This window comes from Crotalus tigris, unplaced genomic scaffold, assembly GCF_016545835.1.
Source record: "Crotalus tigris isolate CLP2741 ecotype Arizona unplaced genomic scaffold, ASM1654583v1 scf7180000024338.4412243, whole genome shotgun sequence".
Lineage (NCBI taxonomy): Eukaryota > Metazoa > Chordata > Lepidosauria > Squamata > Viperidae > Crotalus > Crotalus tigris.
The window spans coordinates 3,671,715-3,695,749 of NW_024100508.1; the positions used below are offsets into that span (position 1 = coordinate 3,671,715).

Genomic DNA, 24,035 nt, shown 5'->3' on the forward strand with positions numbered 1-24,035 from the left:
TTAAGAACAATGTATTTGGTTTGTAGATGAAAGGAAGGGCCAAGGTAGACTTATCCGAGAATGAATCCTGTTAAAGGACTGCAGAGGAAGGATTACCTAAGATGGAAGCCGAGTTCTCAATAATAGCAAAATCAAACCTAGCTCAGTTTAGCTTATGTAATGATCTGATCTCTGCTAGCAATCCATCAATGGCAGGAAGAAACGTCAGTTGCCTTTACACATTGCATTAAACAGGTTGGTTTGGTGATGGCTTCCTGACCTATATGAACCTAAGCAATTGTGAGCTTCATTGCCGTCCTTCAGAATTTTTTTTTCCAATTTCCCACTCTAGTAGTATCCTTTCCACCAAGTCAGACCTTTTTCTTTTCTTTTTTTTTGTAATTTATTGATTTTTTTAAAACACAAATCACTTAATAATTGGTGAACAGTGTGTTTTCTGGGTTTACATTTGTAAAACAATCACTAACAATTGATTTCTATAATCCATAATCCACTTCATAATTTTAATTGATTTCCTCGTTTCCCCAAAATATCCAATCATTCTGGTTGCCTTATCATGGATCCTGTTACAGTCCTTATTTAAATTTGTTTCTCCCACAAGATTCTAAGTATTCTGACGGGTTAAGATTTTCTCAAAAATTAATTACATTCAAAAATTTAATTCTATTTTTTTCCATATGAATCATCTCACATTTACATTTCTTAAGGAATAATGAAAAATAGTGAAAAATAGTGAAAAAAAGAAAGAAAGGAGAGCAAGAGTAAAGAAACATAAAAAATAACATACTACTTAAAATATATATCCCTCCTAAGCTAATATATATTTGTTTCCAAGTTTTCTTATTCTTTTTAACCATAATAAAAATATGTTTAATCTTTAAATATTGCATTCAATACATCTAGTCATTTAGTCCTTTAACTCTTATTCAAAACATTTTATCCATTATAATTTTCTTAAATTCAATCACATTTAATTATCTAAAACATTTCCTTTATCTAAGCCATTTCAACTTTTTTATATTACTCATATCAAGAAACAGAATAAAAAAGGGGGGGAAAGTATACTATATTATTTAGGGCATTCATCCCTCTTAGAGTGACATATATATTCCAAATCTTTTCTATTTCTTTAACCATATTCAAACAAATGTTTATTTTTAAGTATTCTCTCTGGTAGGTCCAATCATCTATTTTTTTTATTCCCACTTTGGCCTTTTTCCTTTGTTCGGTATCTTTCTTAATCAAATGTATTTTGCTGAGTCAAAAAGTTCTTCCATATGTTTATAAATGTTAATGTAGATATAAAAAGTAAATTAGATGAAGTGCCTTTGTACGGGGCTTCTGCCTTTCCATGTTTGTTGAAAATCTTTATTTCTTTCTCTCTGCTTCTCTTATCATTTCCTTTCTCTCCGATATTCCGGACATTTCTGCAGACCATTTTATCCAATCTGTTTTCTTGTCCTCAGATTTGTTTTTCAATCTTAAGGGATAAGTTGTTTTTTTCCACTTCTTGTGGTTTTTTCCCCCCACAGGGATTAAATCATGTTTCCTTGTTTTGTTAAGTTCCATCTTTAAGTCTCTATTCTCAATTTTGTATCCATTTATCTATTTTATCTGCTCCTTCTCTAATGTTTTTTTCTGGGAATTTTTGTTGTTGTAGAGTTAACTTGGAAATAGATTGATTTATATTTTCAAAGCTATTTTGGATTTCTTTCTGGTTTAAAATCATTGTTGTTTGAATTAGTTGCAGTATACAACATATCTCCTCCTATGGATTATTTATGCTTTCTTGATATATTCTTTCTACATGTCTCTGATCCATGATGGCCAAGAATTTGAGTTTTTCTCTTCTTTTCTTTTCTTTGCAAATAGCTTTAGGGTCCCGATTAAATAGATGTTTGTATTCCAAATTGTTCAAAAAAGATTTTTTTTCTGATATTTATACTTCTCTCAATAGGTGTCAGCATCTATTTGTTTTTTAATATTCAAAATGAACTATTATCTTTAGAATGAGAGTCTTAACCATTCAACAATTTTAGATTTATTCAGATTTGAGTTTTAAATTTCAGGTTTTCTATTTGTTTCCATTCCATATATTTTGATCCTCCATAAAAAGATTAAGTTGCCACTTCCATTTGTATAAGGGTGGGGCAGAAATCCCCCTCCTTCCCATTTAGAGGCATTTTGCTTCTTGGGAATCTTTTCCAGGAATTTAAATATAGAATAGAAAAGAGAAGATCAATTTCCTCACTCAGTTTAAAGCACACAAAACCAGAAGTCCAGGTCAAAGCTTTTTCAGCTTTTAAGCCCAGTTGGTCAAATGCTGCCATTTCTTTGCAAAACCAAAGGATCAGAAAACGAGCGACGACTTATATGATTTTATTGCTGTGGATTCCTGAGAATTTACATGAAAACATGATTCTCAAAAGATTCTATTTAGTGATTGGGAAGTGGGGGGTAATCTGGGATCCTTTTTAGGCAACAGTGGGACCTGGGTATATGGATATGTTTGTGGAATGGCTGCATGACTCCATATGAGCGTATTGTAAATGCCACAGAAGTACCAATAGAAGAGAATATTCTAGCACTGATGATACTACCTAACTGGGTAACGAAACATTTGCAAGAAGAGAAGCTCAGAGAGCATCAAGGACCTCACTGTCCCAGAAGTGGACAGAAATGGAAAGATATTCAGAGGTTAAAATATTTGGAATGGTCCATTTTAGAGTCAGAAAATTTTTCACCTCACCCTAAAACAGGCCTCCATTTTACTGAGATTGTTTTATACTGAAATTAAATGGGACATGATCCCTGCAGCACTATTTTGAGCATTTATTACTCCAAAGGCAGTCCTATTTGAGTCTAAAAAAAGCTTACTGCCTGGGAATATATTCCAATGTAGTTGGATATGGTTAGGGATATAGAAGATATGTACTAATATGTTACATTTTCTCCTCGTAACTTTTTCAAAAGTTTTCACGGGGGGCAATTCATAGTTTTATTTCCTGCAATAATGCTCTGGATCCAGTCAAGATGATCAAAGACCTTGGTGTAGAGGCCAGGCTTATCCGGTTGGGCACAAGGATAGGGTCCCCAAAATACAATGCCCTGGAATTCTCCATTACAGATGAGAGGTCCCCCAGAGTCATGCTGTTGAGAAAAATCAAACATGAAACATTAATAGCATATCTATGAATGGGAAGTGGAGCAAACAATTCTGTCCATTCACATATCGCCCCCAATGTTTCACTTCCATGTTCCCCAATCCAGGATCCTTGTAGAAGAATTTAACTCCTTGAGTTTCCCTCACCAGAATCACCAGTATTGGTAAGTCTGGAAATCTAGACACCTAGAAGGCACTTAGGTTAGCAAAAGTCGTAACTTTGTATATTTCTACAAGATGCCTTCAAGGTTAGATCTCTGTCATAGCTTTGAAAATTGGCATCATTTCTTTAGGAGTCTGTCTTAAAATGGATCATCTTACATTACATGTATCTATGCCTCCTTCCAGGACACCTGCACACAATGTTCTGCTTGTCGCTGGCAACCCAAATTTTGGGTGAGCTGCTAGACACACTTCATAATCGAGTAGGTTAATGTTAGCACAATGAGGGACATCGGGCAAAGTCTCTGAAAAAAATAAAAAATAGGCAAAATTCTACCTTTCACAATTTACCACCTAGATGCATAGAGCTATAATTTCCATTGTCTCCAACAAGTGGAGCTGATCTCATTGCCTGGAATAGGAAGTATTGTCTTTCAAAGCTGTTCAAAGGGATTCCTGGGAAAAACAGATTTACTTAAATGTTTTTGTCAAGATATTAATAGGTCTTAAATCAGCTGATGAGCATTTGAAGGCTTCTCAAATTTCTCCGGCATTCTATGCAAAGATTGCCTTGGTGGAAAAGTGGGGCTTTTGCTAGTTCAAAAGTTATATAACTGATCTCGCATCCCCTGGAGATGACCTAGAATGGGAGTCTCCAAACTTGGCCACTTTAAGACTCGTGAACTTCCACTCCCCAAATTCCTCAGCCAGCATACTGAAACTTCAATATCTGAAGATGAAGGAGATGCATAGGTTTGAATTGTGTACAAGAACAAAAAGCCAGGAATCTTGTCCAAAAGATCCCTTGGGAAAAACAGATGAGATGGAAATAAGTGTAAGGAAACAAAAGAAAAATGTCAGCTGAATCAGACAAAGTTGAGCCTGAGAATATGGAATAAACCCCAATCCCAACTAATCAACATATCAAGAACTTTTCAGGATAAAAAGGGGTCCTAAAGCTCACCCACTCCTTGAGTTAACTTTGGATCCATAACTTATGGATCTCTCTACCTGGTGCCTGGCAGCTTAATTGAGAAGGATGGTCTAAACATAGATGGGTGCATGAGAAAGAATAAATTTATATTGCAAGCAGTAAAGTTTTGATGTTACTTTAAATTCACTTGGTCTCCATGTACTCCAAAAAACCTGTGCTGCCTCAGTGGTTAGTTGAAAATTATTTCTGTGAGTCCTTAATTATTTCCCAGCTCTTGACAACGGCTGTGTGACTTGTCTGCTCTAACTACACCTATTTGGTAGAAACCTAGGTAGAAAACAAGGTGGGCTTACAAAATCTAACTACCTTGCAGGCTTGAATTGTGGATGACCATAAGCCAAAGCTGAGAGTGCATGTAACACTTCCATGGCCTTAGTAGCAATAGCAATAGCACTTAGACCATATATTGCACTCTCTGGGTGATTTACAACATCCACATATTGCCCCCAACAGTCTGAGTCCTCCTTTTATCAACCTCAAAAGGATGGAAGGCTGAGTCAACCTTGAGCCCCGTCAGGATCGAATTCCAGACTGGGAGCAGAGATAGCCTGCAATACTGCATTCTAACCACTGCACCACCAGGACTTCAAAGGAAGAAGTCCTCTGCAACCATCCACAGAGATTTTATATCCATCCAAGGATAGACCATGTGTTTGAGTTCATATTTGGTATTTTGAGAGCATGTGGTAAATACATTCTGAAAACATCCTCCGTGGGAGACTTTTCTATTTACAAAATGGCCATGACAAAACACAAAACACCCCATTATTAAAGGTAATGAAGCCCCACAAGACTTCCATGCTAATGGGACTTTTCTGATTCCCAACAGCACTGCTATAAATAAACCTGATCCTATAGGTTTTTTTTTTATCTATACAGCATGCCAGTTCCTTACTTATTTCTTTTATTCCAAGGACCTTGTGGGCGTGGAACTGATGAAGAAATGGAATCTTAGATAATCCCATTGTACATCCACATTCCAATATTCATGGGTGACATAGTGGGACCTTAGAGCTAGTTGATGTTACATCAAAAACTGGGTCTGAGAATATAGACAGAGATCCCTACCATTAGGAGATGTGATTGCGCCCCATCCCATAACACAGCAAACTGATCCCACAATGGGAGGGATGGAAGGCAAGCTGAGAGGCGCGATGTGTTCACTGTAACTAACAGGTTTGTTCAGCCTGATCAACATAATGTCCTTGTCCCATTTGGTAAAGTTATTGGTACAGTCAAAAAAGTACTTCTCCTTTGGGAATCTTCTCTGCTCCTTGTCAAATTGCACACTTCGGTCATGCACACCAACGTATATTAAGATATGTTTCCTACAAGAAAAACAACAAGAGGTTAACAACAACAACTTAAATTAAACTCTATATTACTTGGGGTGGTCCTTACCTCATTTTGGCCCTCTAGCAGGATTGTTAGCACCTGAAAGCTGGAAGATTTATGTCAATGTCCTAGAGATCTGGGTTCACTCAAGAAATTTATTCAAGGTGATTGAATAAGTTATTTCCATTGTTGATGTAAAATCTTGAAGGGTGAATTTACCTGTGTGCTGTTTAGCACTCAGAAAGCTCAGCATATAATATCTTTCTTGACTTGGATGTGTATTGTGTAAATATAAATTATAGATGAGTGTGTTAAAGATAGAACCCATGTGGTTACAGTACTAATGTTATGACTTTGCATTGCGCACATCCTCTCTCAACCCAGTCTATCTCAAAGGATGGTTGGATAGATAAAGACGAACACAAAAACTGGATGGTGCCCACTCTGCTCTTGTTTAGAAGAGATATTAAGATGTAGTGCCTCACCCAGGCCTTTGATAAGGGAGAGGGAAGCCTCTCACTTCATTATCTTTTTATCTTTTATGTTTTACTGATTTTTTTAAAAAAATATTTTCTTATGGTAAACCCCCAGAGTCAGGCAGCATATGGTTACTATTTTCTGGTTAAATGAGCAGTCAGTCAGATATTTAGACTAGATTTGGCATTTTTATCCAACTATCAAGTCCCTCCCAAGGACGTGGGGTAGGTAAATTTTGTGGTTCCATGGTATTAAAGGTAATGTTCCAGATTTTGTTATTCTTGTTATTATTATATCCCAGAAAAAAAAGAAAGATATGAATACTATGGTGAAGAAGATGGAAATTCAACCATAAATATAAACAGCACTGCTCAAGATATGATTGTGAGGAGCAATAGCAGTAGCAGCGGAACACTCATTCAAAATGCACAGAGAAGTCACTAAAAACTAGCAGAAACATTACAAAAAATCTGGATAGCTAAACACCATCTCCCTCAACCCTTCCACATTCTGTAATGCCCTCACCTGTCACAGTGTTTAGCGGTGAGCACCCATTCCTCGTTGAGCAAAGTCCCACCGCAGAGAAAAGTCTTAGACCAATATTCATACAAGGCTACAAGGAAACGATGTTCATTTATGTTACATTCATCACCTCCAATGACCAGCTCAGAAGACTTTTGTGCTGAAAAGAAACCAAAAATGTTCAGTGTTTGGCTGTGGAGTAGAACAGAATCGCTTTTATTGGTAGTGTTTCTATCAGTACACTAATTTTGGTGGGTAACAGATGACTGTGGGCACAGAGCATCAAACCAGTTGAATAAAATGTGTCATTTGCAAATGATACATATGCCTATGCCCATGTAGGTAAACTACCTGTGAATCTTAAGTGATTAATGTTTGTGTGTGTGTGTGTCTGTGTGTGTGTGTGTATACACACACATACACTTGAGAAAGGGCATCAGAATTTCATTTTTAACGTCTGCCAGTGTGTTCAGATGAGCTTCTGAAAAGGATGGACATTTAGAAGCATTTGGTCCAGAGTCTGATCTTGCTGTACTGCATTGTTAAAGCAAAAAAAATGTCCTCATGATGGGGAGAATAGGGGGCAGAAGAAGTGAAAATGGGGAAAAGATTAATGAAAATGGAATTTACTCTATGGGAAGTTGATAACATTAGTATTTAGTTCACTAAAAACAGTTGGAGCCAGCACTGATGGCAGTAAAATCCCTACATACCGGTTTTGGTATTTGTTTCAGAAGCAATGACCCAGATATTGCACGCTGTAGAATGCAGCAAATCTAAATGAATGGGAGCTAGGTTAAATCCAACAGATTTATTTTACCAATTTGGACAAAAATCAATGGCCATCTCGTACACCATTTTTTAAAGACCACCTTAACACTGAAACCCCACCCCAACTTTTTTCTCAGTGCATCTTATATTAATTAATATGTTATCTTTCTCTATTGAAGTCAGTTGCCAAATAAATAGAAACACGAAAGGAAGCTGACCATATTTGGGATTATATATTTTTAACTGGCTAGTGTTGCTGATATGAATAAATTTATCAATTCATACTATCATTACAAATACAGCAATGGTCTTCCCCATTTGCACCAACCGGGCCTTCTTCACCCACTCTCTACTTGTGACCTGCTTGTACATCTACAGTTAATAATTACATGCAAGTTTACTCCTGTAACTGGAGATTTAAACTGAAAAAGACACCTAAAGCTCCGTCCACCCTTTGCTCCATTGTCCAGACTCTTACCGTAAGAAAGCTGTAGTATCAGAAGGTTTGCTAGCACTCTGATCAGCACCATAGCTTCAACTCTGCACGGCAAGCTGTTTGCCTAGAATTTAGAAATGGGGAACAATTTTGGCAAGAATGCACAGTTCAAAATATTTGATTAATCACGTTGTTCTCTTCCACCCTGAGGCAGAAGGACAGATGGGGAAAAAACGCCAGTTTCTCACCTGTAAGATCCCAGTCCCTTACTTAAACTTGAGATACCGTATCAATCTAATCAGATAACCCAAGCGGAGACTTCTTGATCAAGCAGCACTTTATTTGATCAAATTAAGCAGCTGGGTGGCCAACAATCTGGAAAACTGGCAGAGTCACGTCCAGAAGTGCCACGTCTCAGAAAATTGGTAGCATTGCTTTATACACTTTGTTAGCCAATGAAAATCAGACAAAAGAGCCATTCCATCACAAGAAAGACATCATAAGAAAGACACTGCCTGATTCCTTCCATCCATATACATGTATATCCCATCCATGTACACGTTACCCAAGATTGCATGAAATTTCTCTGGTGCAAAAGCCGATTCCAAAAAGCAAGAAAGCAACAGTTAGACTAAACAATTTCCCTTTGTTCCAGAATCCTTCACATCCTTATGTAACTTGGCTCTATATCATGCAGCCTGACAATTGGTGGGATTCAAATATGTGAACAACCAGTTTTCTGTGTGGATTCCACTTCTGGAAGTCCATTCTGGGCCTGAGCAACAAAAAATTAGCTACCGGTTCTGCCAAATTGGTGCGAACCGGCTGAATCCCTGTATTTGGATGTGTTGTAGGGCAAAATGGTAAATATAGGGAAGTTCTTTTTTTATTTTGGAGACCCAGGTGTTGGACAATACACAGTCTTGTAGATTCTTCAGACTTATACACAGTTCTGTTTTAAGAGCTCTTCTGGATCCTAGATTAGATGCATTTTGATTTTTTTTTTCCTGGTAGATTTCCATCGCTGTATCTGTTAGTGGTATAAATAAGTATACTCATCCTTGTGCCCTTCTTTTTGGGTAAGTAAATTACGTAAGTCTGTCTAAAGCAGTGGTTCTCAACCTTTTTAATGCCGCGACCCCCAACCGGTCATAAGTCGAGGACTACTCAACCGGTCATAAGTCGAGGACTAATCAACTGGTGCAGCACCGTTTGCAGAATGGGACTTTTGGCGGGCTCAGCAGGGCAGAGACAGCCTGGACAATTCCTATTGGCTTTTGAAAGCCAATAGAATTAGACTCTATTCAAGAGAGTCTATTCTCTTGGCTTTCAAAAGCCAATAGAATAAAAGGGAGTAGCACAGCTTAGGAAAAGGGGAAAAAAATGGCGGACTGCGTTGTTTGGCGACCCCCGTGAAATGGTCGTTCGACCCCAAATAGGGTCCTGACCCACAGGTTGAGAACCACTGGTTTAAACAGTTGAGTGAAAATATCGCTCAAAACTCAAGTGTGCCTGGCTGAGGAATTCTGGGAATTGAAGTTTGAAGACCCCAGCTATATATCTTTCTACTGGAAAAAAGTATTTGGGTGCTATGTCTGGTGTAGTATATTTTCTATATACTCTTAAAGGCAGTATCTACTAGGGAATCAGAGGCATGAGTGCTGTGATGGTACCATACAAATGAAATACATGCATGGTTCTGTAAGGTCCCAGTCCCTTAAACTTGAGATACCATATTAATCTAATTAGATAATTCAAGAGGAGACTTCTTGATTAAGCAGCACTTTATTTGATCAAATTAAGCAGCTGGGTGGCCAACAATCTGGAAGGCTGGCAGAGTCACATCCAGAAGTGCCACGTCTTAGAAAGTTGGTAGAATTGCTTTGTAAACTTTGTTAGCCAATGAACATCACACAACAGAGCCATTCCATCACAAGAAAGACATCAATCAGTCCTGTACACTCCCTTATTCCCTCCTTCAGTGTATCCCATCCATGTACACGTTTCCCAAGCTTCCATGAAATTTCTCTGGTGCAAAAGCTAATTAAAAAAAGCAAGAATGCAACAGTTAGACTACACAATTTCCCTTTGTTCCAGAATCCTTCACATCCTTATGTAACTTGGCTCTATATCATGCAACCTGAACAGTGGTGGGATTCAAATATGTGAAAAACCAGTTCTTTGTGTGGATGCCACTTCCACAAAGAATTAGCTTCCAGTTCTGCCGAAGTAGTATGAACCAGCTGAATCTCACCACTGACCCTGAAGCACGAAAGAATACTGGCTTTAACGAATTATATTTTTAGTTTTAACACAATACAATAGGGTCCGTTCCAAAGCATTTGGCTCAGTGGTTGGATTCAAATATGTGAAAAACTGGTTCTCTGTGTGGATACCGCTTCCGGAAGTCCATTCTGGGCCTGGGCAACAAAAATTAGCTACCAGTTCTGCCGAAGTGGTGCGAACTGGCTGAATCCCACCACTGAGCCTGAAGCATGAAAGAACACTGATAAAAAGACTGGATATGTATCTCAATAAAAAAAGATCCTTCCGGAAAGCACAAAAAACCTAATATGTGATTAATGCAGTCTATGTGAGATGTTGGTACAGAATTCACTTCAGCTTTGGGATGGAAGGAAAACACATTTTTTTTCTTTTAACTGGAAATATTTTTAAACCTAAAAAAGCCAGGGAGTTAGACCATATAAAGGCAACCACACACTCAGTTGGCCCATTTGTTATGACTGTTTCTGTATTATGAATAGTGGGGGAACTGATACTAACTTAAGTCCAACAATTTTCAGGGTTGCAAGACTGGTTTGAAAACACTCCACATTTTCCATTCTAGGATCTAGTTTTGGAAAATGAGGTCAGGAAAGCTGGCTATGCACAGCACTGGATGGATGCTCTCCACAACTGTAATTTTTTTGTATTTGACTTCTTTAAAATTGGCCTTAACATTTAAATTTCATCCTCTCCAGATGCCTGGACTTCAACAACTGGGGGGAGAGTATCCAGCTATGGTACCGGACTGGCTCAGGAATTCTGGGAGTTGAAGTCTAAAAGTCATAAGAGGAGCCATATTTTCCCACCTCCACTCTAGAAGCAGCTGCACTTTTGGGGTTGGATCCCAACAAGAAAATGAGGGGCAGAGCTAGAGCGTCCTTGCGCCCGTTCTTCAGTTGCTACTCTAGCCTCCCCATCGCTGATTCCGGCGTCTTGGCCTGTTCTACAGGTGAAAGTCACTTTGAGGAAGCCACTGCTTCATTGGCCTCGTTGTGGTGAGAAGCCGGGAGCTCGCAGCTGGCCAGGGAGAGGAGCCCAGCTGCTGCAGGCCTTGCTTCCATCCTCAGAGGGGGTTCCCTGGTGATGCCAACCCTTAGGAAGAGCACAGGAAGGTCCAGTGCTCAGGTTGCCTCCACCCGCACGTGGAAACGTGCCTGTCCAGGCTGCATCCTCCTGGCCATTAGCATGTCAGTTTTGGGGATGTGTAGAGTTGGGAGGGAAATACCCTGGAAAAATGAGGAAAAAACAGTTCTCCCCCCCTTTTTTTTTCCAAAAACCATATTTTAAAAATGGGGGGAAACCGTCTCCCCCCCATTTTTCCAGGCCTTCCCATCTCCAGGGGTGAAGAAGGTTGGAGTCCCATGGATATGGTGGCAGCAAGAGGAGGAGGCTGGGGTCCTTTGGGAGGTTTGGACCCCAAACAGCCACAGTTCTGGTTCTGTTGATGGGGAACCTGCCTTTCCTTCCCCGGACATCCGTGGAGGAAGGGGCTCATGCAGACAGTCCTACTTTCCCTGGTTGCCTTCCCTTTTTCTTCTTGGCCGGCTTCCCTTTTTCTTCTTGGCACCCCCACCCCCCCAACTAATACAAAAAAGGGGGCTCCAGGAGGGAAGGAGGGGGTGGAGGAGGTCGGTTTGGGTGAAATCTGCCCCCCTCAATTTGTCCTGGGCAGAAGAAGTTCTTTCCATTCAGACCAAGCCCTTTGTGGCCTCACCCAAAGACAGTCTTCTCTGTAGTACAGGTAGTCCTCGACTTAATGTCCACAGTTGAGCCCAAAATGTATGTTGCACAAGTGAGAAATTTGTTAATTTTGCCCCATGTTATGACTTTTCTTGCCACATTTGTTAGCGGATCACTGCACTAATCACTAATTTAGTAAAATTAGTTAAGTTGGTAACACCGTTGTTAAGTGAATCTGGATTCCCCCATTGACTTGGCTTATCAAAAGGTCATGAAAGATGATCATGTGACCCCGGGACACTGCAGCCGGCATAAATAGGAACCAGTTGTGAAGCATTGGCACGTAAATTGCATGACTGTGGAGAAGCTGCACCAGTCATAAGTGTGAGAAATGCTGTTGTAACTTTAAACATTCACTAAATGAACTGCTGCAAGTCGAGGGCTTCCGGTAGCAAAAGAAAACTGTTTGGAAAGAATGTGCACCCAAGCTGACTTAATACAAAAGGTAACCTTGCAGACAAATGACACTATTACACAAGTTTAATAAACCACCATCATCATTAGTTGGGGGATTGTGTGACAGTCTTGGCCCAAATTGCTTGTCTTGTCTTTTCATCATAGATTAGCACTTACATGAAGATTAGGAACATTGGCAAGAAGGTTGGGGTACATCAGATTTGGGCATCAGGGTCCTTCCCCCCCCCTTGCTTTTGCCTTGATTTTGCTAAAACAACTTGAATTTCTAATAGTGGAATTCTCACAAAAGCTGGAGTAGCCTTGAAATGGAATGGGGCAGTAACTATGGTTTGGTGAATGGTGGGAAGCCACTGTTTTATCATGTCAGTCACAAGTGAAGCCCTCATACAATTGTTTTTTTGTGAGAACACAACATCTGTTTTGTATCTGAGCATAGGCTGCTGTTCAACCCAGCTAATGTGTATAAATCTTCAGTACTTAATACTACAGTAAGGGGCACACTGTATCACATGTGGCATGTCATTTTTGTTATTGTTTTCCTGTCTGCAGGCAAGATACCTTTGTACCTTTCATTCCTCCCCCAGGTAATCATTTTAGGAAAGGTGCTCTTCTGTTATTTAAAGTGTCATGACGTCTCAATTAAAGGGACAAAACTAGCAATTTAATGAAAACTTTTGCTTTCTTCCCATTATTCAATTGAAATATTTTAGGAGCTGCTTAGAAACTATCACTTTGGTAGATGCAAGTTTCTTTCCCACTGCATCTAGATTGTTATCAGAAGGTTTTTTAAAATGGAGAGGCATATTAATGTATTAGATTAAAATAGCTGTTGGTCACTGGTAAGGATATCAAGGCTTTTTTCTATTTAGCAGAAAGAAGTTCCAGACATATTTCTATAGCTGATGTGAGCAGAAGATTTAATTTGCTTCACTGATTGCAGCTAGGAGAATCAGATTGTACCAGGAGTCCTTGACAGGCAACTCAGTTGTTAAACAAAACTGTTACTAAGTCCAATCACATGACCACAAATGTACCTGGCTGAGGAATTCTGGGAGTTGAAGTCCACAAGTCATAAAAGGGCCAAGTTTCAAGATCCCTGCTTTGTAGTGTCCAAAGAATACCATCCCAAACATCTGGGTGAGGACAAAGGATGGGAAAGGTTTCCAAAACCTGATGCACAAGGAAGCCAAGTAAAAGGGCAGCTCTTACAGCCCCTTTCCCCATACGAATTAATGTTGGTATTTACATTCATTATAGAGGAAGGGATTACAAGAGAGTGAGAAGGCATACATTAGGGAGTAGACAATGATTTGTGAGCAGGTTCTACTTAGAATAAGATATCTAGGGCAATCCTGTATTAAATTCTTTGGGGAATAAAATTGCCATGGGGAAACCTGATCTTTTTCCTAAGGAAATGTCTTCTAATAGTTGACATTTTGAAGCACCAGGATATATCAATTTCCTGATTTTATATCTATTTTCAGAAAATGTCTGAATCCATAAGAAGCAAGATAGAGAACTACAAAACAGCTCCATGTGACTGTAGGTTCCCCAATCAAAATCAAACACGGGGCTGCTGGCAGAACTACCTTAATTAGTATAATTGATGCATGTGAACGTTTATGTCTCTGCATTATGGATAAGAAAGATTGTATTCAAAATATTTCTTGACCCTCTCTTAATTGAGAAGCATCACTGAATGGAAGAGTTACAGTTCTAAAGGGATAACTCTTATTGAGAAATGGTGATCAAAGGAATTATGTACTTGTGAGTCCTTTGAAGCAGTTCAGAAGAGAGGCCCTGCCCCCATCCCCCAAAAAATAATCATACCCCACTTAACTGATGTATCTGAGCCAGCTTTTGCATAGCCTCTTCTGTGGATAACATCTCTATTCAACTCTCCAAAATATGCTTAGGTCAGTGGTTCTCAACCTTCCTAATGCCGCGACCCTTTAATACAATTCCTCATGTTGTTGTGATCCCCAACCCCCCCATCCAGCTGGCCAGGGAGGGGGGGCAGGAAGGCCGCTCCACCCAGTCTGGTTGGAGAAGCACCATTCCTCTCCTTCTTTCTCGCTCTCTTTCTCTCTTTCTCTCTTTCCTCTCTCTTTCTTTCCTCTCTTTCTCTTTCTTCTCTCTCTTTCCTCTTTCTCTTTCTCTTTCCTCTCTCTTTCTCTTTCCTCTTTCTTTCTTCTCTCTTTCTCTTTCTCTTTCCTCTCTCTCTTCTCTTTCTCTCTTTCTCCTCTCTCTTCTCTCTCTCCCTATTTCCTCTCTCTTTCCCTCTTTCCTCTTTTTCTCTTTCCTCTCCCCATTTCTCTCTTTCCTCTCTTTCTCTTTCTCTCTCTCGCTCTCTTTCCACTTTTCCTCTCTCTCCTCTTTCTCTTTCCTCACTCTCTCTCTCCCTTTCTCTGTTTCCTCTTTCTCTCTTTCTCTTTCTCTCTCTTTCCTCTCTCTTTCTCTTTCTCTTTCTCTCTTTCCTCTCTCTTTTCTTCTCTCTCTCTCTATTTCTCTCTCTCTCTTACGGCAGCATCGTTGGAGGTCCCCGCCGCCCCTAGCCCGGCCTCCACCGCATCCTCAGCCGAATGGGTGGGGAGGGGGAGCAGGACAGGAGGCAGTGGCTCTGGTGGCAACAGCAATGGTCACTGCTGCATCATCCGGGGTCCCTGCTGCCCCCGGCCTGGCCGCCGCCCTAACCAGGACTCCGCACTGCCGGCCTCACCCTCTGCCCATCCGATGGAGCTGCAGTGGGGGCTGGTGCCGCCTGGCCCACCAGTTCCTACACCAGCGCAGCTGCTCCCCCCCAGGCAGCCCTCTTGCCCCAGCGCCCGCCCAAGCCGCCTTGGGGGCAGCAGGAGGAAGAAAGAGAGGAGAAGGGCAAGAAAACCACTGCCACAGCCCCAGCTGGGACTATGTGCTGCCTGGCCTCGCCCTCCACCCATCCGATGGCGCCACGGTAGGGGCTGGTGCCGCGTGGCCACTGCCAGCCCCTCTGCCAGCCCAGCTGCTCCCCTCCAGGCACCCCTTTTGCCCCAGCACCCACCCGAGCCACCTTGGGGGCAGCAGGAGGAAGAAGGGGAGAAGGAAGAGGAGGGCAATGAAGCCACCGCCAGTGCTGGGCCCCAGGAGGCGGCTCTCCTCTCCTACTTTTGCTGAATCTCCTTCTTCCTTCCCAGCAGCCTGGACTCCAGCATGCCTTCCTGCCAGCAGGTCCAATGGTCAGGCTGGCTGGGGATCGCAGGGGCTGGTCTCCCTTGGGTCGCGGCTTGTGGAAGGGCTGGCCCACTCAGCGGAGCCTCCAGTGGGCTGCTCCCAGCAGGGATCCCGGGGCTTTCCCAGGCGGCTCCACAGCCACAAGGCCCTGGCCTTGTGGCTGTGCTTCTCCCAGGGGGTGGGGCACCCAGGTGCAGGGCCAATCAGGAGCCCTGCAGGAGGTAAGTGCACATGAGACAGAGAAAGAAGGGAAGTGAAAGTGCCTCTCTGTCTGTCTCTGTCTTTGCAAATGGCAGAGGAGGTCATGCGGAGATGGATACGGAGCAGTGTCTAGGTTCCTAAGACCATTGGAAATATGTGTTTTCCAATGGTCTTAGGCGACACCTGTAAAAGGGTCATTCAACCTCCAAAAGGGTTGTAACCCACAGGTTGAGAATTGCTGGCTTAGGTGAATCCAATTTTCCTTACCCATCCACTAGTAGTCAGTAGTAGAGAATTACAGCATTTTGCTTTATTTTTTTTCTTCCAGAGCACTGTCTTGGGTTTTGGAGAGGTTGATCTCCTCAGCATGCTTTTTTTTTTTAGGAGACTTGACCTAGATCATAGTTGAAATCTCTTGAGCATCATTTGAATGCTGTTCCAGAAACTTTCAGTTGGAGAAGCATCTCAATGTAGAGCTGGTTAAGTAATGCTGGGCTCCTGCCTAATGCTTATCACTTTCCCCTTGTCAATTTGCCTGCTGTGGGTATAGAGTTGCCATTGCTAGCAAAACTTCCACATTGCAAACTCCACATGGCTGTGCATATTTGGCTGGGCTGTTTCAGGCATGCTTTGGCTTGATCCTATGGGAAGTCCCCTAGGAGACTTGCTGTGAGACTGGGCAGACCCATCCAGGAAACCAGCGCTGGTATTTTTAGCAGCAGCCACACCATGAAATATCAAAAAAAGACTGATTATTGGCTAGAAAACAAGTAATGTTCTAATTGGCAGACCCACCTCTCTCTCTTGAGCTTTGTGTAATGTGATTGGGTCCATGGGACATTGCATGCAAGCAGCTTCCCATGCCACACCTACCTCAGGCCTTGTGCCTATGGGACAGTGTTCCCAATCAGGATCTCTTGCTGATCTGGGGAATTCCATCCCACCAAGGAACTCTTGAGTTGGGCTTACCGGATAGAGCCAGCCGAAGTCAAATAGACAAAGGGTTGGGCTTACCAGACCAGGCCAGCCAGCAAGATCCGGGTTCACCCGCATCAAACGGGCCTCAAAGTCCCACTCTGCTGAGCCTGGCAGGCGAGCTTGCAGACCGGGTGGTTGTAGCAGCTCCGAGACGATCGGAGCGGGCCAGAGGCCGTCCAAAGTTCTTACAAGATTATGTAAGGTTCATGTCAGTAAGCAAGCAGACCTAGTGTTCCCTAGAAATAAGAACACGTGCAAAAGAGTACTGTGATATTATAAAGTATTAAGTATGTTGTGGAGAGAGACTTGTAGTGGTTCAAATAGTAGTATCTATTTTTTGAACCAAGAGGGGAGGGGTGTTATGTCCTGCTCCTGTGATTGACAGGGCAGGTGCAGGATGCTGCAGAGAGATCCGGGCCTGCCCGGGCCAGACAGGGTGTCTCCAGCCTATTGCGCTTGCGCGGACTGGGAAAATATGTTGCATTTATTGGCTGACGCTGTTCCCTGCAAAAGGTATAAAAGGGATCAGCGCCATTTTGTGTTGTTCTGTTAAAACTGAAATAAAGAAGCATCTGTTGTTACTCCTGCCTCGTTTCAATGCCTTACCAACACAGGAAACAAAACAAGTGTAGTCTTGGGCCGTAAGCATCATTGGCTGGGTTAGCACAACGCAAAGATCCAGGAGCTTAACTTTTTTTTCTGTCTCAACAGATTTGCTTAGTTTTTGAATGGCCCACTGGGATGCACTTTCTTGGAGCTGGGCCAGACACTCAGTTTGATTTAATTTTATTTACATGAAATGTTAATAAAAGATAAAGATACACTTCTTTTCTATTTGATGGCTTCTCACCCCTGCTTTAGATAACAGTGCATAAATAGCTCTGCTAGATTGACCCAAATGTATCTCGGTCCAACATTTTGTTTCTTGCGGTGCCCACTAGATACTGCTGGGGTATTCACAAGCAAGAAATGAGGGCATCCTCTGCACCTGATAGTTGGACCATACTTCCCCCAGCTTGGAAGAGTTCATGATTAATAGCCCTTACTGCGCCTGTCCTCATTGGGTCAAAAATCTATCCAAGATGATTATCCCTACGTTACATACTATTGAATTAAACAGGTTAAGAACAATGTATTTGGTTTGTAGATGAAAGGAAAGGCCAAGGTAGACTTATCCAAGAATGAGTCCTGTTAAAGGACTGCCAAGAGAGGACTACCTAAGATGGAAGCCGAGTTCTCAATAATAGCAAAATCAAACCTAGCTCACTTTAGGTTATGTAATGATCTGATCTCTGCTAGCAATCCATCAATGGTAGGAACAAACGTCAGTTGGCTTTACACATTTAGGCGATCGAGCAGGTTGGTTTGGTGATGGCTTCCTGACCTATATGAACCTAAGCAATTGTGAGCTTCATTGCCGTCCTTCAGAATTTTTTTTTCCAATTTCCCACTCTAGTAGTATCCTTTCCACCAAGTCAGACCTTTTTCTTTTCTTTTTTTTTGTAATTTATTGATTTTTTTAAAACATAAGTCACTTAATAATTGGTCAACAGTGTGTTTTCTGGGTTTACATTTGTAAAACAATTACTAACAATTGATTTCTATAATCCATAATCCACTTAATAGTTTTAATTGATTTCCTCTTTTCCCCAAAATATCCTCTTTTGAAAACATTAAGCTAATACAATTCTTATTGTTTTCATAGATAACAATTAAATATATTTCCCCAATATTCCTAAAAAGAATAATCACATCAATATAATATTTCTTTTCTATCCAATCATTCCGGTTGCCTTATCATAGATCCTATTACAGTCCTTATTTAAATTTGTTTCTCCCACAACATTCTAAGTATTCTTACTGGTTAAGATTTTCTCAAAAATTAATTACATCATCTCACACTTTTACATTTCTTAAGGAATAGATAAAATAATGAAAAAAAAATATAGGAGAGCAAGAGTAAAGAAGCATAAAAAATAACATAGTACTTAATATATATATCCCTCCTAAGCTAATATATATTTGTTTCCAAGTTTTCTTATTCTTTTTAACCATAATTAAAACTATGTTTAATCTTTAAATATTACATTTAATACATCTAGTTATTTAGTCCTTTAACTCTTTTTCAAAACATTTTTATCCATCATAATTTTCTTAAATTCAGTCTCATTTAAATATCTAAAACATTTCCTTTCTCTAAGCCATTTCAAATATTTCATATTACTCATATCAACAAATAAAATAAAAAGGGGGGAAAGCACACTATATTATTTAGGGGATTCATCCCTCTTAGAGTGACATACATATTCCAAATCTTTTCTATTTCTTTAACCATATTCAAACAAATGTTTCTTTTTTAAGTATTCTCTCTGGTACGTCCCATCATCATTTTCCCAATTATTGTGACATTTTTCCCACTAGGATTAAATCATGTTTCCTTGTTTTGTTAAGTTCCATTTTTAAGTCTCTATTTTCAATTTGGTATCCATTTATCTGTTTTATCTGCTCCTTCTCTGTTGTTGTTTTTTCTGGGAATTTTTTTGTTGTAGAGTTAACTTGGAAATAGATTGATTTATATTTTCAAAGTTATTTTGAATTTCTTTGTTGTTTAAAATCATTGTTGTTTGAATTAGTTGCAGGATACTATATATCTCCACCTATGGAGCATTTATGTTTTTTTGATATGTTATTTCTACATGTCTCTGATCCATGATGGCCAAGAATTTGAGTTTTTCTCTTCTTTTCTTTACTCTGCAAACAGCTTTAGAGTCCCAATTAAACAGATATTTGTAATCCAAACAGTTCAAAAAAGATTTATTTTCTCCTCAGATTTATAATTCTCTTTGTTTAGAGCCCAGATTATTGTCTCTCTTTTTTCTCACAGCTTTGAAGGTCACAAACACAGATTAGCTTTTCCTAGGCTTTGCCAAGTCTTATATTAAAGTCATAGCTCTCATAGTCTTCATCCACCACTAGATGTCAGCATCCATTTGTTTTTCAATTTTCAAAATCTTTAGAATGAGAGTCTTAACCATTCAACCATTTTAGATTTATTCAGATTTGAGTTTTAAATTTCAGGTTTTATATTTGTTTCACTTATATATTTTGATCCTCCATAAAAAGATTAATTTGCCATTTGTGGGGTGACTGCATGACTCCATATGAATTTATTGTAAATGCCACAGAAGTACCAATAGAAGAGAATATTCCAGCACTGATGATGTTATCTAGCTGGGGTAATGAAATGTCTGCAAGAAGAGAAGCTCAGAGAGCATCAAGGACCCCACTGTCCCAGAAGTAGACAGAAATTGAAAGATATTCAGAGGTTAAAATATTTGGAATGGTCCATTTTAGAGTCAGAAAAGTTTGCACCTCACCCTAAAACAGGCCTCCATTTAACTGAGATTGTTTGATACTGAAATTAAATGGGACATGATCCCTGCAACACTATTTTGAGCATTTATTGCTCCAAAGGCAGTCCTATTTGAGTCTAAAAAAAGCTTACTGCCTGAGAATATATTCCAATATAGTTCGATATAGCTAGGGATATAGAAGAGATGTACTAATACATTACATTTTCTCCTCTTAACTTTTTCAAAAGTTTTCACAGGGGGCAATTTGCAGCTGTATTTCCTGCAATAATGCTCTGGATCCAGTCAAGATGATTGAAGACCTTGGTGTAGAGGGCAGGCTCAAGTATGTAACCGCAAACATCACTCCTCCAAGATACAATGCCCTGGAATTGCCCATTACAGATGAGGGGTTCCCCAAAGTCACCCTGTTGAGAAAAATCAAACATGAAACATTACTACCGTATCTATGAATAGGAAGTGGAGCAAACAATTCCTTCCCACTGTCCATTCACATATAGCCCCCAGTGTTTCACTTCGATGTTCCCCAATCCAGGATCCTTGTAGAAGAATTTAACTCCTTGAGTTTCCCCCACCAGAATCACCAATATTGGGAAGTCTGGAAATCTAGACACCTAGAAGGCACTTGAGTTAGAAAAATCCATAACTTTGTATGATTCTACAAGATGCCTTCAAGGCTAGATCTCTGTCATAGCTTTGAAAATTGGCATCATTTCTTTAGGAGTCTGTCTTAAAATGGATCATCTTACCACACATGTATCTTTGCCTCCTTCCAGGACACCTGCACACAATGTTCTGCCTTTCACCGGCAACTCTGGGTAAGCTGCTCGACACATCGTATAATCGAGTAGGTTAATGTTAGCACAATGAGGGACATTGGGATAAGTCTCTGAAAAAAAATAAAAAATAGGCAAAATTCTACCTTTCACAATTTACCACCTAATTGCATAGAGCTATAATTTCCATTGTCTCCAACCAGTGGAGCTGATCTCATTGCCTGGGAATAGGAAGTATTCTCTTTCAAAGCCATTCAAAGGGACTCCTGGGAAAAAAGAGATTTAGTTAAATGTTTTTTGTCAAGATATTAATAGGTCTTAAATCAGCTGATGGTCCTTTGAAGGTTTCTCAAATTTCTCCAGCACTCTATGCAAAGATTGCCTTGTTGGAAAAGTGGGGATTTTACTAGTTCAAAAGTCATAGAACTGATTTTGCATCCCCTGGAGATGACCTAGAATGGCAGTCTCCAAACTTGGCCACTTTAAGACTTGTGAACTCACACTCCCAAAATTCCTCAGCCAGCATACTGAAACTTCCATATCTGAAGATGAAGGAGACGCATAGGTTTGTATTGTGTACAAGAACAAAAAGCCAGGAATCTTGTCCAAAAGATCCCTTAGGGAGGACAGATGAGGTGGAAATAAGTCCAAGGAAACAGGGAAAATGTCATCTGAATCAGACAAAGTTGAGCCTGAGAATATGAAATAAACCCCAATCCTAGCTAATCAACAAATCAAGAACCTTTGAGGATAAAAAGGGGTCCTAAAACTCACCCACTCCTTGAGTCATCTTTGGATCCACAACTTAGGAGTTTCTCTCCCTGGCAGCCTAATTGAGAAGAATGTGTCTAAACATGGATGAGTTCATGTGTGCATATGAGAAAGAATAAATTTACATTGCAAGCAGTAATGTTTTGCTGTTACTTTAAATTCACTAGGTCTCCATGTATTTCAAAAAAACTGTGGTGCTTCAGTGGTTAGTTGAAAATTATTTGTGTGAGTCCTTAATTATTTCCCAGCTCTTGACCAAGGCTGTGTGACTTTTCTGCTCTAGCCACACCTATTTGGTAGAAACCTAGGTAGAAAAAGGGGTGTTGTCTTACCTGAACGCCTTTTCTCAGCATGATGATGGAGAATCCACGGATGGGTTGTCTTAATCTATCTGCTCCAATTAGACTAAGTCTGAAATTTAGTACCACCCCCTCTGTGCCAACTGCACCCCAGTTTTAGGCTAAGGCGATACTCAGACTTTAGTCCGACGCGTCTGAATAATATGGGAACCAGGTCAACTGACCTAATGGGAGGGAGTGGATTCTCCATCATCATGCTGAGAAAAGGCGTTCAGGTAAGACAACGCCCCTTTCTCCAGCATGATTGGATGGAGACATACCAAAGCCCTGTGTCCCTAGGGTGGGGAATTAGATTGGGCCTGGGTCCCATCCGATGTTAATGCGTGTTCTAGAACCTTGCGGCCAAATGAAGCCGTAGAAGATGCATATATATCCATCTTGTAGTGACAGACAAAGGAAGAGGGCGATGCCCATGTTGCTGCTCTACAAATTTCCTCTACGGAGGCCTGAGTAGACCAGGCAGCTGTAGTAGCTGCGCCCAGGTGGAATGGGCCATGATATGCCTGGGATCTCGCAGTGACTGAGTCTGGTATACCAGAGAAATACAAGCTCTAATCCACCTGTGTATTGTGGGTGTAGAAACCCTCTAACCTAGTGATGAAGGGTGATAGGACACAAATAGAGCCTCTGTTCTGTGGAAGGATGAAGTTCTCTGTATATAACAACATAAAGCCCTGGGCACATCCGATTTTTTCCACTGAACCTCTATGTCATTAGATGTGTTAGGACAGAAGTCTGGCAAAACTATTTCCTGAGATCTATGATACAAGGACTTAACCTTAGTCACGGAGGAGGGGTCTAGACTAAGGGTTACCCTGTCCTTGTGGAAAGTACACAGGTCCTTCCTCACTGAAGAGCAGCCAGTCCAGAGATCCTTCTGGTTGAAGTTACAGCAACAGGAAGTGCCACCTTCATTGATAACTGTTTGAATAAACAAGTGTCAATATGTTCAAAGGGTGTGAAACTAGAGCCTATAAAACCGGATGAAGATCCCATGAGGGGTATCCTTGTACAGTTGATGGGCTGGCATTGTTAGCTCCCTTTAGGAAGGAGCGTATCATAGGGTGATGTGTTAAGGATTCATTACCACAGGAAATAACTGTGGCAAGTGTTCCTGCCTGCGGATGGTGCTTGTAGAAAGCCCCTTGTCTAGACCATCCCTCAGGAACTCCAAGATAACTGGCGTTGAAACCGCCAAAAGGTCAATTTTGAACCAAACACCAATTTCATGCCTCTCCACGTGGCATCGTATATTGTATTCGTCGAGGGTCGCCTGGATTGCTGAATCATAGCTATGACTTTCAACGAATATGAGTCTCGGCCTAAGTCCTGCCTCTCAAGTGCCAGACGGTTAACTGGAGCCTTTGAGGGACTGGTTGGCGTAGTTCCCCCTGAATGAGGGAAATGCGATTTGCTGGGACCTTCCCTGGAGGGGATGCGGAGAGCTCCATTAGGTCGGCGAACCAAGAGCGTCTCGGCCAATGTGACGCAACCAGGAGGACTTCTGCTCATTTGCGAAGGATCTTCCTGATCGTGGCAGGAAGAAGCGGCAGAGGAGGGAAGGCATAGAGCAGTTCCCTGGGCCAGTGACTGCGGAGCGCATCTGTTCCCTCCGCTGATGGAGATGGGAACCCGGAAAGGAATCTGGGAAGTTGTGAGTTGGTGGGGGAGGCAAAAGGTCTAAGGTTGGGGAACCAAACCTGTCCACGATCTCTCTGAACACCTTCAGATCCAGCTGCCATTCGGAATGGTCCATGGTTGCTCTGCTCAGTGAGTCCGCCTGCTGGTTGGTCACTCTGGATATGTGCTCCGCCCTGATGGAGGCAAGATTCAGTTCTGCCCAGGACCCCAGCAATTTGGCCTCCTGCATGAGAGGCCTGGACCTTGTCCCCCCTTGTCTGTTGACATGGGCCTTGGCTGTAATGCTGTCGGTTAAAATCAGGACATGTTGGCCCTGTACTATATCGCTGAATCTCTTTAAGGCCATATGTATGACTCTGAGTTCCAGCCAGTTTGTCTTGTTCTTTAGGTCCTGTTGGACCACCGACCTTAAGCCCAGTGCGTGT

General features: G+C 41.1%; 2 protein-coding genes across 3 annotated transcripts in view; both read right to left on the reverse strand.

The window, feature by feature from the left end:
* Positions 1-2,363: 2,363 nt before the first annotated feature.
* On the reverse strand, positions 2,364-8,236 carry LOC120300116 (thrombin-like enzyme crotalase). 2 transcript variants are annotated; one of them, XM_039325707.1, is made up of 6 exons: positions 8,109-8,236; positions 7,903-7,984; positions 6,657-6,813; positions 5,388-5,647; positions 3,485-3,630; positions 2,364-3,150 (listed from the first exon to the last, which is right to left on the reverse strand). In XM_039325707.1, the coding sequence occupies exons 2-6, from the start codon at positions 7,952-7,954 to the stop codon at positions 2,977-2,979; spliced, it is 789 nt and encodes a 262-aa protein (XP_039181641.1). In that variant the 5' UTR covers positions 7,955-7,984; positions 8,109-8,236; the 3' UTR covers positions 2,364-2,976. The 2 variants fall into 2 exon arrangements, with proteins under 2 accessions (XP_039181641.1, XP_039181640.1); XM_039325706.1 differs by lacking the exon at positions 8,109-8,236 and adding an exon at positions 7,367-7,429 and having other exon boundaries at positions 7,903-7,969.
* An 11,513-nt stretch (positions 8,237-19,749) lies between these two features.
* Positions 19,750-24,035, reverse strand: part of LOC120300052 (snake venom serine protease-like) — a 29,650-nt gene continuing 25,364 nt past the window's right edge. The window contains exons 6-7 of the mRNA XM_039325550.1: positions 20,813-20,952; positions 19,750-20,470 (exon numbers count right to left, since the gene is read on the reverse strand). Coding sequence (XP_039181484.1) covers positions 20,297-20,470; positions 20,813-20,952 — 314 coding nt within the window. The 3' untranslated portion in view covers positions 19,750-20,296. The remainder of the gene's footprint in view (positions 20,471-20,812; positions 20,953-24,035) is intronic.

What these genes read in the sequence shown, in the direction of transcription:
- LOC120300116 (XM_039325706.1), bottom strand. Translation starts at nt 7,954, where the DNA reads ATGGTGCTGATCAGAGTGCTAGCAAACCTTCTGATACTACAGCTTTCT. An exon ending in ACCGCTAAACACTGTGACAG is followed by an intron (nt 5,648 to 6,656) that starts GTGAGGGCATTA and finishes TTTTTCTTGTAG; the next exon opens with GAAACATATCTTAATATACG. An exon ending in CGCAATCACATCTCCTAATG is followed by an intron (nt 3,631 to 5,387) that starts GTAGGGATCTCT and finishes TATTTTTTTCAG; the next exon opens with AGACTTTGCCCGATGTCCCT.